General features: G+C 34.1%; 1 protein-coding gene across 1 annotated transcript; it reads right to left on the bottom strand.

The window, feature by feature from the left end:
• Positions 1-2851: 2851 nt before the first annotated feature.
• On the bottom strand, positions 2852-11114 carry LOC107609428 (zinc finger BED domain-containing protein RICESLEEPER 2-like). The gene is made up of 6 exons (XM_088502921.1): positions 10976-11114; positions 6733-6826; positions 5600-5668; positions 3414-5001; positions 3002-3329; positions 2852-2925 (listed from the first exon to the last, which is right to left on the bottom strand). The coding sequence occupies exons 1-6, from the start codon at positions 11112-11114 to the stop codon at positions 2852-2854; spliced, it is 2292 nt and encodes a 763-aa protein (XP_088359047.1).
• Between the last annotated feature and the right edge of the window lie 2172 nt (positions 11115-13286).

Genomic DNA, 13286 nt, shown 5'->3' with positions numbered 1-13286 from the left:
AAAGATATAATATAAAGATTATTTAAGTAACGAATAAACATAATAGGAGAAAAATAATACTATATTAAAATTAAATACCTTCATCACCATTTTGCTCTTCTTTGTAAGCCTTCCTTCTTCAGGTGACATAGGAGATTGATTACTACTTTGAGAAATTGTTGAACCACCAAAAGTATTTATGTACTCTCCATACAACCTTTTAAATTTCTCCAATACTTCATTTGCCTTCAATTCAAAGGTTGAAGGATCTAGTTTTTTGTAACAAAACCTCAAGAACTTTAACTTTAATCGAGGATCAAGAATTGCCCCAAAAGCTAAGACAGTGCTATAATCCTTCCAATATTTATCAAACTTCATCTTCATTCTGAAAGCCATGTTCATAATAACAACATCATCACAATTTTGATTATTTTCCAAAAGACATTCAATTTTTCAAACTTGCATAAAATACAAATTTGATGTTGGATATGATGAACCCGAAATGAGGTTTGTAGTTTCATAAAATGGCTCTAAAAATTCACACATTTTTTTTGCTAAGCTCCATTCTTCATTTGTCGGACAATCTTTATAAGCTCCATCTACAACACTAAGGATGTCAAACGCTTTTTCAAATTTAATTGCACTTTCCAACATCATATATGTAGAATTCCATCGAGTTGGAACGTCTGATTTTAGACCAACACCTTCTTCAATTTCTGCTTGCTGCACACAATCTTTAAATTTCATCATTCTCCCATCAGAAGCTTTCACATACTTCACACTCTCTCTGATTTTAAATAAAGCTCCAGCAGCCACTTTTAACCCTTCTTGCACAATCAAATTTAAAATGTGAGCGGAGCAACGCACATGAAAATATTCTCCATCGCAAAGCAAACTATTCTGCTTACGTAGATGAGTTTTAAGATGTTTTGCATGTTGTCATTTGCAGAAGCATTATCTAAAGTAATAGAGAATACTTTCTTATCAATACCCCATTGCTTCAAAGAGTTAAATAAGACTGCTTCCATATCGGTTCCAGTATGGGGAGGAATCATTCGACAAAAATTCAAAATCTTACTCACTAGTCGCCAATTCTCATCAACAAAATGAGCTGTCAGACAAATATATCCTTCAGTGGTAGATGCTGTCCACACATCAGATGTCAAACAAATTCTATTAGGTATCCTAGACATCTTCTGCCTCAATTTCTCTTTCTCTGTTGAATAAATCATTTGAAGATCTGAAACTAAAGTGTTTCTAGAAGGCATTATAATCGTTGGACTAATGTAATTAATCCAATCTCTAATACCCTCATACTCAACAAAGCTGAACGCAAGATCATGTTTTGCTATAGCTTGAGCGAGTTTTTTTCTATGAACATGCTGATCAATTTTGGTTGGCAGACTCTCTATATCATCATCAAATCTAATATTGAGAGGTATAGATTTACAAGAAACTATGTGACGACTTAGATGAGAAGTCCCGTAACCATTCTTAGTTTTTGGATTTTTTCCAATTTTGTATTCACGATGACAAAAATTGCATTCAGCCTTTTCAATACCATCTATGTCTTTTCCAATCTTCTTAAAAAATCTCCAAACATTAGATTTTTTACCAGAATTAACACTACCAGAAGCTTGAACAGGAGTCTCAGAAACAATCTCATCATCCATGTTTATAAATTTCCTAATCATATCCAAATAATGTATATTAAAATTCTATAGCAACAACAACAACATTCATGAATTCATATTAATTATTCATCTCTGAAGTTTCAATAAGAAGTAATTGAAGAGAAAACAGTAACAATCAATCAAACAAGCAAAGCATGTATTAGGATTTAAGAATGGAAAAGCAAGAGAAGCTGAAACATAGGCCGAAAAAAGTATCATCCCACCAGCAGACACAAGTATCAAGTCAATTAATTAAATTAGCCTCCTAGGACTAATCTATAACATATAGTCAAATCTCCTAACTATATTATTATACTAAAACTCATAGGAAAACTCATGGCAGAGAACTTCTAACTATATTATTATACTAAAACTACTAAGTTATGCTATAAATTTTTATTGCAGTACCCACTTATGTAACCCTCAATTACTTGAGATGGTTGAGTCCAAATAGTTACCCTCCCATGAAAACAAAAGACCAGAAAAAGCAAGAGACATTATAGAAGATTATCAGTTATCCAAACTAATAGACATGTTGGCAGCAGAACATTTAGTACATAATCAAAGATAATGCGAGAAACACAGGCACTGGATAACAAGTGTACACTAACCTGGGAATTCTAGCACATGTTTCAGAGGCACAAGCTATAGCATTCAGTTTTTCACACGAAAAAACTGCACTGCGAAAAAGACACGCAATCAATAAGTTCTTTCACATACAGTTATGAAATAAACACAACTAAATTCACTCTACACATAGTGGTGTCAATATGTTTGGCCCTATAGGGCTTTGGCCCTACTTTATAGGGCCAGAAGAATAAAAAGCCCTTTAACTAATAGGGTCAAATTTTTAAAAAGCTCTCAGGGCCAAAAATTCTCATGGGCCAAAAGCTCTAGGGCCAACCCATGGGTTACCTAATTCTCTTTTTTTTTTTTTTTTTTACATTCTCTATTTCAACAACACACATAAAACTTATTAAAAGTCATTAATTTGTTTTATCCCTTTATTTTTATGCTTGAAAAATAAATGTTAATAATGTACATTGATCATATTAAATCCAACTTTTAACTATATATATCAAGAAATCAAACATGACATTTACTATCTCATCACCCTTTTTCTTACTCTCTAGAATTTACCATCAAGAATGTCTCTAAAAAATTAAAATAAAATTTATACAAAAATTCATCATCTAAAATCATGAATGTTGAGGAGGATGCATCGTTGCTGTTGACACTTCTTCTTCTTCATGAATTTCACCAATTTCATCATCTAAAATCAACCAATTAAAAAACAGTTAGAAATTCAATTTAAAATATTATTTAAAAAAAATAGTATAAATATTTACCATCATGATTTGGAACAAATCCACGTAACCAACTCCTTGTGCAAATAAGCATTTGGACATGCTCATGAAGAGTGGAACTTCGATATTTTGTTAAAACACGTCCACCAATACTGAATGCAGACTCAGATGCTACCGTAGTGATGGGAATACTTAAAACATCTCTGGCTATAACTGACAGAGTGGGAAACCTATCCTCATTAATCTTCCAAAAATTCAGCACATCATACTTCAAATCATCTTCATTGGTGTGAATCAAACCTTCTTTTAGATAAATCTCTAATTCATCTTTATCCTTGGAAGTTTGGGTTTCACAGTCAAATTCTCTGAACTCCTAAAAGATATAATATAAAGATTATTTAAGTAACGAATAAACATAATAGGAGAAAAATAATACTATATTAAAATTAAATACCTTCATCACCATTTTGCTCTTCTTTGTAAGCCTTCCTTCTTCAGGTGACATAGGAGATTGATTACTACTTTGAGAAATTGTTGAACCACCAAAAGTATTTATGTACTCTCCATACAACCTTTTAAATTTCTCCAATACTTCATTTGCCTTCAATTCAAAGGTTGAAGGATCTAGTTTTTTGTAACAAAACCTCAAGAACTTTAACTTTAATCGAGGATCAAGAATTGCCCCAAAAGCTAAGACAGTGCTATAATCCTTCCAATATTTATCAAACTTCATCTTCATTCTGAAAGCCATGTTCATAATAACAACATCATCACAATTTTGATTATTTTCCAAAAGACATTCAATTTTCCAAACTTGCATAAAATACAAATTTGATGTTGGATATGATGAACCCGAAATGAGGTTTGTAGTTTCATAAAATGGCTCTAAAAATTCACACATTTTTTTTGCTAAGCTCCATTCTTCATTTGTCGGACAATCTTTATAAGCTCCATCTACAACACTAAGGATGTCAAACGCTTTTTCAAATTTAATTGCACTTTCCAACATCATATATGTAGAATTCCATCGAGTTGGAACGTCTGATTTTAGACCAACACCTTCTTCAATTTCTGCTTGCTGCACACAATCTTTAAATTTCATCATTCTCCCATCAGAAGCTTTCACATACTTCACACTCTCTCTGATTTTAAATAAAGCTCCAGCAGCCACCTTTAACCCTTCTTGCACAATCAAATTTAAAATGTGAGCGGAGCAACGCACATGAAAATATTCTCCATCGCAAAGCAAACTATTCTGCTTACGTAGATGAGTTTTTAAGATGTTTTGCATGTTGTCATTTGTAGAAGCATTATCTAAAGTAATAGAGAATACTTTCTTATCAATACCACATTGCTTCAAAGAGTTAAATAAGACTGCTTCCATATCGGTTCCAGTATGGGGAGGAATCATTCGACAAAAATTCAAAATCTTACTCACTAGTCGCCAATTCTCATCAACAAAATGAGCTGTCAGACAAATATATCCTTCAGTGGTAGATGCTGTCCACACATCAGATGTCAAACAAATTCTATTAGGTATCCTAGACATCTTCTGCCTCAATTTCTCTTTCTCTGTTGAATAAATCATTTGAAGATCTGAAACTAAAGTGTTTCTAGAAGGCATTATAATCGTTGGACTAATGTAATTAATCCAATCTCTAATACCCTCATACTCAACAAAGCTGAACGCAAGATCATGTTTTGCTATAGCTTGAGCGAGTTTTTTTCTATGAACATGCTGATCAATTTTGGTTGGCAGACTCTCTATATCATCATCAATTCTAATATTGAGAGGTATAGATTTACAAGAAACTATGTGACGACTTAGATGAGAAGTCCCGTAACCATTCTTAGTTTTTGGATTTTTTCCAATTTTGTATTCACGATGACAAAAATTGCATTCAGCCTTTTCAATACCATCTATGTCTTTTCCAATCTTCTTAAAAAATCTCCAAACATTAGATTTTTTACTAGAATCAACACTACCAGAAGCTTGAACAGGAGTCTCAGAAACAATCTCATCATCATTGTTTATAAATTTCCTAATCATATCCAAATAATGTATATTAAAATTCTATAGCAACAACAACAACATTCATTAATTCATATTAATTATTCATCTCTGAAGTTTCAATAAGAAGTAATTGAAGAGAAAACAGTAACAATCAATCAAACAAGCAAAGCATGTATTAGGATTTAGGAATGGAAAAGCAAGAGAAGCTGAAACATAGGCCGAAAAAAGTATCATCCCACCAGCAGACACAAGTATCAAGTCAATTAATTAAATTAGCCTCCTAGGACTAATCTATAACATATAGTCAAATCTCCTAACTATATTATTATACTAAAACTCATAGGAAAACTCATGGCAGAGAACTTCTAACTATATTATTATACTAAAACTACTAAGTTATGCTATAAATTTTTATTGCAGTACCCACTTATGTAACCCTCAATTACTTGAGATGGTTGAGTCCAAATAGTTACCCTCCCATGAAAACAAAAGACCAGAAAAAGCAAGAGACATTATAGAAGATTATCAGTTATCCAAACTAATAGACATGTTGGCAGCAGAACATTTAGTACATAATCAAAGATAATGCGAGAAACACAGGCACTGGATAACAAGTGTACACTAACCTGGGAATTCTAGCACATGTTTCAGAGGCACAAGCTATAGCATTCAGTTTTTCACACGAAAAAACTGCACTGCGAAAAAGACACGCAATCAATAAGTTCTTTCACATACAGTTCTGAAATAAACACAACTAAATTCGCTCTACACAAGGTCCTTAGGAGATCAAAAGCATAATCTCAATTTCACACCAACAAAATTATAGACTGCAAAATCAGTCTACACTACATAAGCATCAAATCACAAATTTCTTATAATTTAAAATCAAAAGATGTCATAATAGAAAACTTCGGAATCCTTTAACAATATAACTTTGTGATCAGCTGCCCTTTTATTTTTTTGTTAAAAAGATAAAGTTATTTCTTAAATTTAGACCAAGAAGCCTTTAATTAAATAAATGAAGATAGAATCTTAAAGAAAGTCACATATGGAACAAGTGGTGGAAAATAGACAATAAGAATCTTAAAGAAAGTCACATATGGAACAAGTGGTGGAAATTAGACAATAAGAATCTTAAAGAAAGTCACATATGGAAAGGGAGGCCAAAAGACAAAACAATGTTACGTTACTGTAATTTAAAACCAAGAAAGTGCATTGAATAGTCAACAAGAAACCAGTGTTTTCCAAATATTAAAACCTCAGACCTTTTGGCTTATTAGTTCAAGCCCTGAAGCAAAATTCTCCAACCTAGCAAGATCATGTTACCACTAAATCAAACTGAGTGCCTTTTACAAATCCCAAAAAAATTATAACAGTGAACTTTATCTGCCGGATTGAAAGCTTTTAATAGTATGAAATTGATAAATCGTGTTTAGCATTGTAATTTTTCTTGGACCTATAAATTTATTATTTCAATTCTTAAAGAATTAAAGCACCAAAAAAATCTGAACTCTCTTCTTATATAAGCCAAAGTAAGTTTACTTGATGGAGTCAATGATATGAAACAAATTAAAGAGAGAAGACTAAGTATAACTATAGAATGCAAGTTAGCAAACTAAAATATTAGAGACAAAGATGTCAAAACCTTGAGTGTGACAGAGAGAGTTAAGTTTGTGGAGGATAACCAAGCACAGAGATTTGTAGATGCAGCAGTTACATTCAATAGCATCATTTTAGAAGCTAAGTATGGAAAAATTACTTGAATATCTCAGACTTCCTGCATGTGCTTTGAACTTTGAAAGGGTCTGCAGAAGCCGCCACAAGCCCACAATCAATAGTTTTCTTGTCTTCCCCTAAATGAACGGCAATTCAATATCACACTCTCATGAGTATGATTTATCATCACTATTAGAATTAGGAATAATACATACATGTCACTTATGCAACTGATTTACTTAGAAAACTAAAAACAAGAAAGTTTGTGGTGGTAATGAAAGATAAAAGATAACGAGAAAATTAAGCATGAAAGACATCAATGCAAGTTCTTAACAAAGTCAATTAGTAATGACAAAAATATACTATCAACAATCAAGGAACTTCACTGTGAAGTAGTAACAACTAACAAGAGACAAAATAGTTCAGTTTGTGGAATTTATGTAATGAAGCAGAGAGGCTACTCTGCATAACAAAGTGCACAGAAATCAATATATGCTCGGTTGAAGTTGCAATTTGCAAATACTTATTTTTCAAAACAATACCAGTTCTACAATTTAAAAATTTCTAATTAGTTATCAACAATCCAAGTAATTAGTTATCAACAATTTAAAAATTTCGTTTGATTTATTATGCCATTACCCATTCTCATGAAACTCATCCAAATATGAAGATAATGAATCAAAAACATCATAGAAAGAAAATATGGAATAGACAGAAGCTAAACAATCCAACAGTTAATCATGCTAAGCAACAATACCAAAATCACATTAAACAAGTTTAAAATCAGAATAATTGCTTATGTAGGAATCAAATAGCAGATTATTGAAAAATGGTAACTAAAACTCAACTTTGATTCTCAATTCCATAATCTCCTTTTGGGAAAAAATTAAAAACAAGTTCATAGTTCACAGTCTATAATTCATAGTTCAACTATTTTGAAATCAATTAACAACAGTCAACAGAATTAAAATGGGTGATGCAATTGCAAACAAACAAAGAAGAAACTCAGAGAGGGATAGAAAACAAAGAAACCCACCTCTGAATCTCTGATTCCGCGTGAGCGAGGAGAAGTAGCCACGTATTTCGTAGGTAGAAGTGTAGAACGCAGATCCTTTCACAGTTCACCGTTTCAACGCAAATCCTTTCACAATTTCACCCTTTCAACGCGTTCTCTGGTCAGGGTCTCAGCCTCTCAGGGAGGAGAAGGTTAGATTTAGGGCTTGGAGGGCTTATAGGGCCAGCCCTGTTTTGCTTTTTTGTTGGCAGGGCTTAATTAAGGTTGGGCTTACAAAATATCATTTTATAATTTTTAGGGCTGTGGGCTAAAATGTTTTTGGAGGGTTGAGGGCCAGCCCTAAGGTTTGGGCTAAATTGACACTTCTAGTTACAGATATTCCAAGGGTGGGGAGCAGCGTCGCAGACGTTTTCAGAGCTTGTTACAGTAGCATGTAAAAAGAGTAGTGGGAGCCCTTGAACCTGTCTTTTTTTTATTGGTCAAGTAGATCTCAATCCTAGATATCACAACACACTTACACTACCACTCACTTATATAATACTAAATGGTTCTTTTTCAATACTTGGTGTATTCACTAAGGTTTGAACCTAAATACAGTATATTAAGAGGCACATGAATTATCATCTGACCTAAGCCTTAGGTCCCTGTGAAGTATGAATTGAGTGAGCCCATGGGCTTCTGCAGTATGAAAGTAAAGTTTGGACATTGGGCATTTTAATGGAAGTATGAACAAGTGAATAGATATTTATTTTTTTTTAACAAAGATAGTTACTTTATTGATTTGTAATAAAACAATCTATTGCCCATGAGGCCATGACCAATTAAAGTATAAACTAAGGAAAAAGCTAATCTCAATAAGAAAATAATAATAATAATAACAGTGCATAGTCCTTCTTTAGCGATAAAATTCCTCCGAGAACTTTCTTGCAGCGGCAATGATTTCAAGGCTATTAGTAGGCTTTTACTCAAACACCAGTGCCTTTCAAGCTAGCCAAATCTTTAATACACTTGTGGCAATGAGGCTTCCGCGATGCTTATTATGGGTGTTACCTCCATGCTTGCACACTACTTCCTTCCACCATTTCCAAAGAACGAGTTTATTCCAACTATGTCCATAATATTAATTTCCTTCCATACTTGAACTGATTGAGGGCATTGGATTAAACAATGGAATACTGATTCGGCTTCTTTTCCACACCTAGGAAACTGAAAGTCAACATTAGGGATTCGAGCTTAGAGCTTCAATTTGATCGGGAGACTATTAAACCACTCTTCCACCTTAACCCATGACAACAATAAAGACGTCTCACGGCCCACAAATTCAGCCCAACAGAATACACAAATTAAATTATAATTTAGTCTTTATCTTATCTCATAGTTATCTTTATCTTTATCTCTATCTTATCTTTATCTTTATCTCTATCTTATCTTTATCTACTTTTATCTTTCATAGGCCAATACTCTATATATACTTAGTTTTACCTTCATAGTTTACAATTCAATCAATCAACAATCAATAAAATTTCTTCATCTTTTTCTTTCACAAATTCTTTTATTTTCCTATTCTTTCAAAATTTTATTATGGTATCAGAGCTCCTCTTGAGCTCTGCTGACATCCATGGATCAAGAAGAAAGGGCACACCAGCAACTTCATCCGGAGCCTCTTTTCGACCTTTCGTCAGCCCAACACTTTTCTTTCATGGCACTTTCTTTCAATGAAGAAGCTCGTCCTTCAAACCAACTTGAGCTTTTGCCAAGTCCAAATACTCATTATCTTTGTTCTTTCAATACCTTTTCTACTGTTAACAATTCTTCAAATCGAGATTCATTCTTAAATACTTGGATCATTGATTTTGGTGCCACAGATCATATTGCATCAAATTTATCTTGGTTTATTTCTTACACACAAATTTCTCCTATTATTGTTCATTTACCAAATGGTTCTCGAACTACTGTTTCTTATAAAGGCATCGTTCAATTTTCACCATCCTTGGTTCTTCATGATGTTCTTTATTTGCCTCACTTCAACTTTAATATTATCTCTGTTTCAAAAATTACTTCACCACTCATATGTGAACTCACTTTTTCATCTTCTTCTTGCACTCTACAGAGCAACAATTTGGGGACGATTGATTTGGCCAGAATGAGAGAGGGATTATATGTCTTTGAACCCAATTTCGGTAAAAATTCATCCACTACACACTCCATAAATTCCATCCAATCACCACCCATTACACCTTCCAATATATGGCATTTTCGTTTAGGACACCTTTCTGGGCAAAGACTTAATCATTTACATAAACAATTTCCTTTTATCTCTATGCATCATGACGAGGCTTGTGACATTTGTCATCTTTCTAACAAAAGAAACTTTCTTTTTCTCAAAGTTTTAACAAAGCCAATGCAAGTTTTGATTTATTACACTTTGATATTTGGGGTCCGTTTCGACAAAATTCTATTCATAATCATAAATATTTTTTTACTATTGTTGATGATTTTAGCCGCTTTACATGGGTTACTTTATTAAAATCAAAAGGAGAAGTGCAAAATCAAATAAAAAATTTTATTACTTTAATTGAAACACAATTCAACTCCAAAGTCAAAACTATTCGTTCTGATAATGGACCAGAATTTATTTTACCTGGTTTTTATGCTTCAAAGGGCATTATTCATCAACGTAGTTATGTTGAAACTCCTCAACAAAATGGAAGGGTAGAACGCAAGCATCAACATATTTTGAATATAGCTCGTGCTCTTATGTTTCAATCTAATTTACCATCATCTTTTTGGTCTTATGCTGTTAGACATGCTGTTTATTTACTTAATAGAGTTCCATCATCCGCAATTAATTTTAAAACACCATTTGAGATTTTATTCAATCATCCACCAAATTATCATGACCTTAAAGTTTTTGGATGCTTATGTTTTGTTTCTACCCAAATGGCAAACAGATCAAAATTTGATCCAAGAGCCAAAAAAGGCTGTATTTATTGGCTTTCAACCTGGTTTTAAAGGGTATATTGTTTATGATTTAGAAGATAAAAGAATTGAGATTTCTAGAAACGTAATTTTTTATGAAATGATCTTGCCCTTAGTCACAAAAAATGTCCAATTCCAGACACTCAGCCCAACATTGCCAAACACACCTTCTCAAAAACAAGATTCAATTAGTCTTCCAGTTGAACCCTCACCTATACCCATTGACCCAACTCCACCTAGTTCTTTATTTTCTCCAACAACCTCTCCTTCTTCCTCACTATCATTTCCTAACCAAGTTGAACCCATGACCACCGAATCACTTTCAACACTAGACACCAGTCCACCATCACCTTCTCATCCCCCGTCACCTTCTTCACCACCTGAGCAACCCCATCCTCGTCATTCCGACCAGCCTCACCGACCTCCAGCATATCTCTCTAATTACTTGTGTAACTCCTCTCTCATCTCTACAAATCAATCTCCCTCAAAGTGCAAGTATCCTTTATCTTCAGTCATGTCTTTTTCTTCTCTTTCACCTTCACATAAAAAGTTTATTTTATCTCTACATTCTGACGTTGAGCCAAAGTCTTTTAAGAACGCCAATCAACACTCTAATTGGCGTAGTGCTATGAAAGATGAGTTGGATGCTCTTGAGATGAACAAAACTTGGCGTCTTGTTGATTGCCCTGCAGGGGTTAAACCGGTTGGCTGTAAATGGGTCTATCGCATCAAACGCAAGCCTGATGGTTCAGTTGATCGATATAAAGTACGCCTTGTGGCTAAAGGGTTCACTCAAACTGAAGGTGTTGATTTCTTGGAAACTTTCTCCCCTGTTGTCAAGCCTGCCACCATCAGATTAGTTTTGGCACAGGCCTCTATGAAGCATTGGCCTATACATCAGTTGAATGTCAATAATGCTTTCTTACATGGGGATCTTTCTGAGGATGTTTATATGACTCTGCCACCTGGATTTATATCTCCTCAACCGAATCAATGCTGTAAGCTACTAAAGTCACTGTATGGTTTACGACAATCTAGTCGTATGTGGTATGACAAACTTTCTCATCTTTTGCTATCTCATGGATATCAGCAGACCTCATCTGATGATAGTTTATTTGTCAAATTCATTGGTGATCAAATTTATATCCTTTTAGTCTATGTTGACGACATTGTTCTCACGGGTAATTCCATTTCTGAACTTGCTGCCATTAAGTCTATTTTGCACCAACACTTCCGAATTAAAGACTTGGGCCCATTAAAATATTTTTTGGGTATTGAGGTTGCTCAATCAGAGAAGGGAATTTGCTTATCTCAGAAAAAATATTGTCTTGATCTTTTGGAAGATTCTGGTTTATTAGGTGCTAAACATGCCTCTGTTCCAATGGATAGTACCACAAGACTATATCAAGACAAAAGTCCCCTGCTATCCGACCCTTTTGTATATCGTCGTTTGGTTGGCCGTCTTATCTATCTCACCACTACTCGACCGGACATCATGTATGCCACTCAACAATTAAGTCAATTCATGGCATCTCCTACTGAATCTCATCTTCAAGCTGCCAAGCATGTGTTACGATATCTGAAAACTAGTCCCGGCAAAGGACTTTTCTTTCCAAGGGAATCAAAAATTCAGCTTCTCGGCTTCAGTGACTCTGATTGGGCCGGATGTCCTGACACTCGGCGATCTTTAACAGGTTATTGTTTCTTCTTAGGCAGTTCTTTAATCTCTTGGAAGACCAAGAAACAAACCACCGTTGCCCGCTCATCCACAGAAGCAGAATATCGTGCACTTGCCAACACAACTTGTGAACTTCAATGGATACTAAATGTGTTACAATTTTTATGCATCTCTCCTATCCGCCCACCAGTTTTATATTGTGATAATCAGAGTGCTCTTCATATTGCTGCTAACCCGGTTTTTCATGAACGGACCAAACATTTAGAGGTTGATTGTCACTTGGTTCGACAAAAAGCTCAAGCTGGAGTGATGAAACTTCTCCCAATTCCCTCCTCTACGCAACTAGCTGACATCTTCACTAAGCCTTTGTCTCCTCAACCCTTCCATCTTAATCTGAATAAGCTTAGTGTTCTTGACATCTTTCATCCTCCAGCTTGCGGGGGCGTATTAAACCACTCTTCCACCTTAGCCCATGACAACAATAAAGACGTCTCACGGCCCACAAATTCAACCCAACAGAATACACAAATTAAATTATAATTTAGTCTTTATCTTATCTCATAGTTATCTTTATCTTTATCTTTATCTCTATCTTATCTTTATCTTTATCTCTATCTTATCTTTATCTACTTTTATCTTTCATAGGCCAATACTCTATATATACTTAGTTTTACCTTCATAGTTTACAATTCAATCAATCAACAATCAATAAAATTTCTTCATCTTTTTTTTTCACAAATTCTTTTATTTTCCTATTCTTTCAAAATTTTATTAGAGACCTTCATGCATCATCTTCCAAATAAACACCTTTACCTTCACCGGAGCACGAAGCGACCCAATTGATCTCCACACTTCCTTCTGCTTGAACACTTCCGGCTAGAACTCATATGGAGAATGAAAAGAATGAAAAGCAACTTTGTAACCA

This window comes from Arachis ipaensis, chromosome B1, assembly GCF_059453495.1.
Source record: "Arachis ipaensis isolate K30076 ecotype BB chromosome B1, ASM5945349v1, whole genome shotgun sequence".
In the NCBI taxonomy this organism is placed as follows: Eukaryota; Viridiplantae; Streptophyta; class Magnoliopsida; order Fabales; family Fabaceae; genus Arachis; species Arachis ipaensis.
The sequence above is the reverse complement of the archived record's forward strand: the minus strand, read 5'-3'. Positions and strand labels throughout refer to the sequence as shown.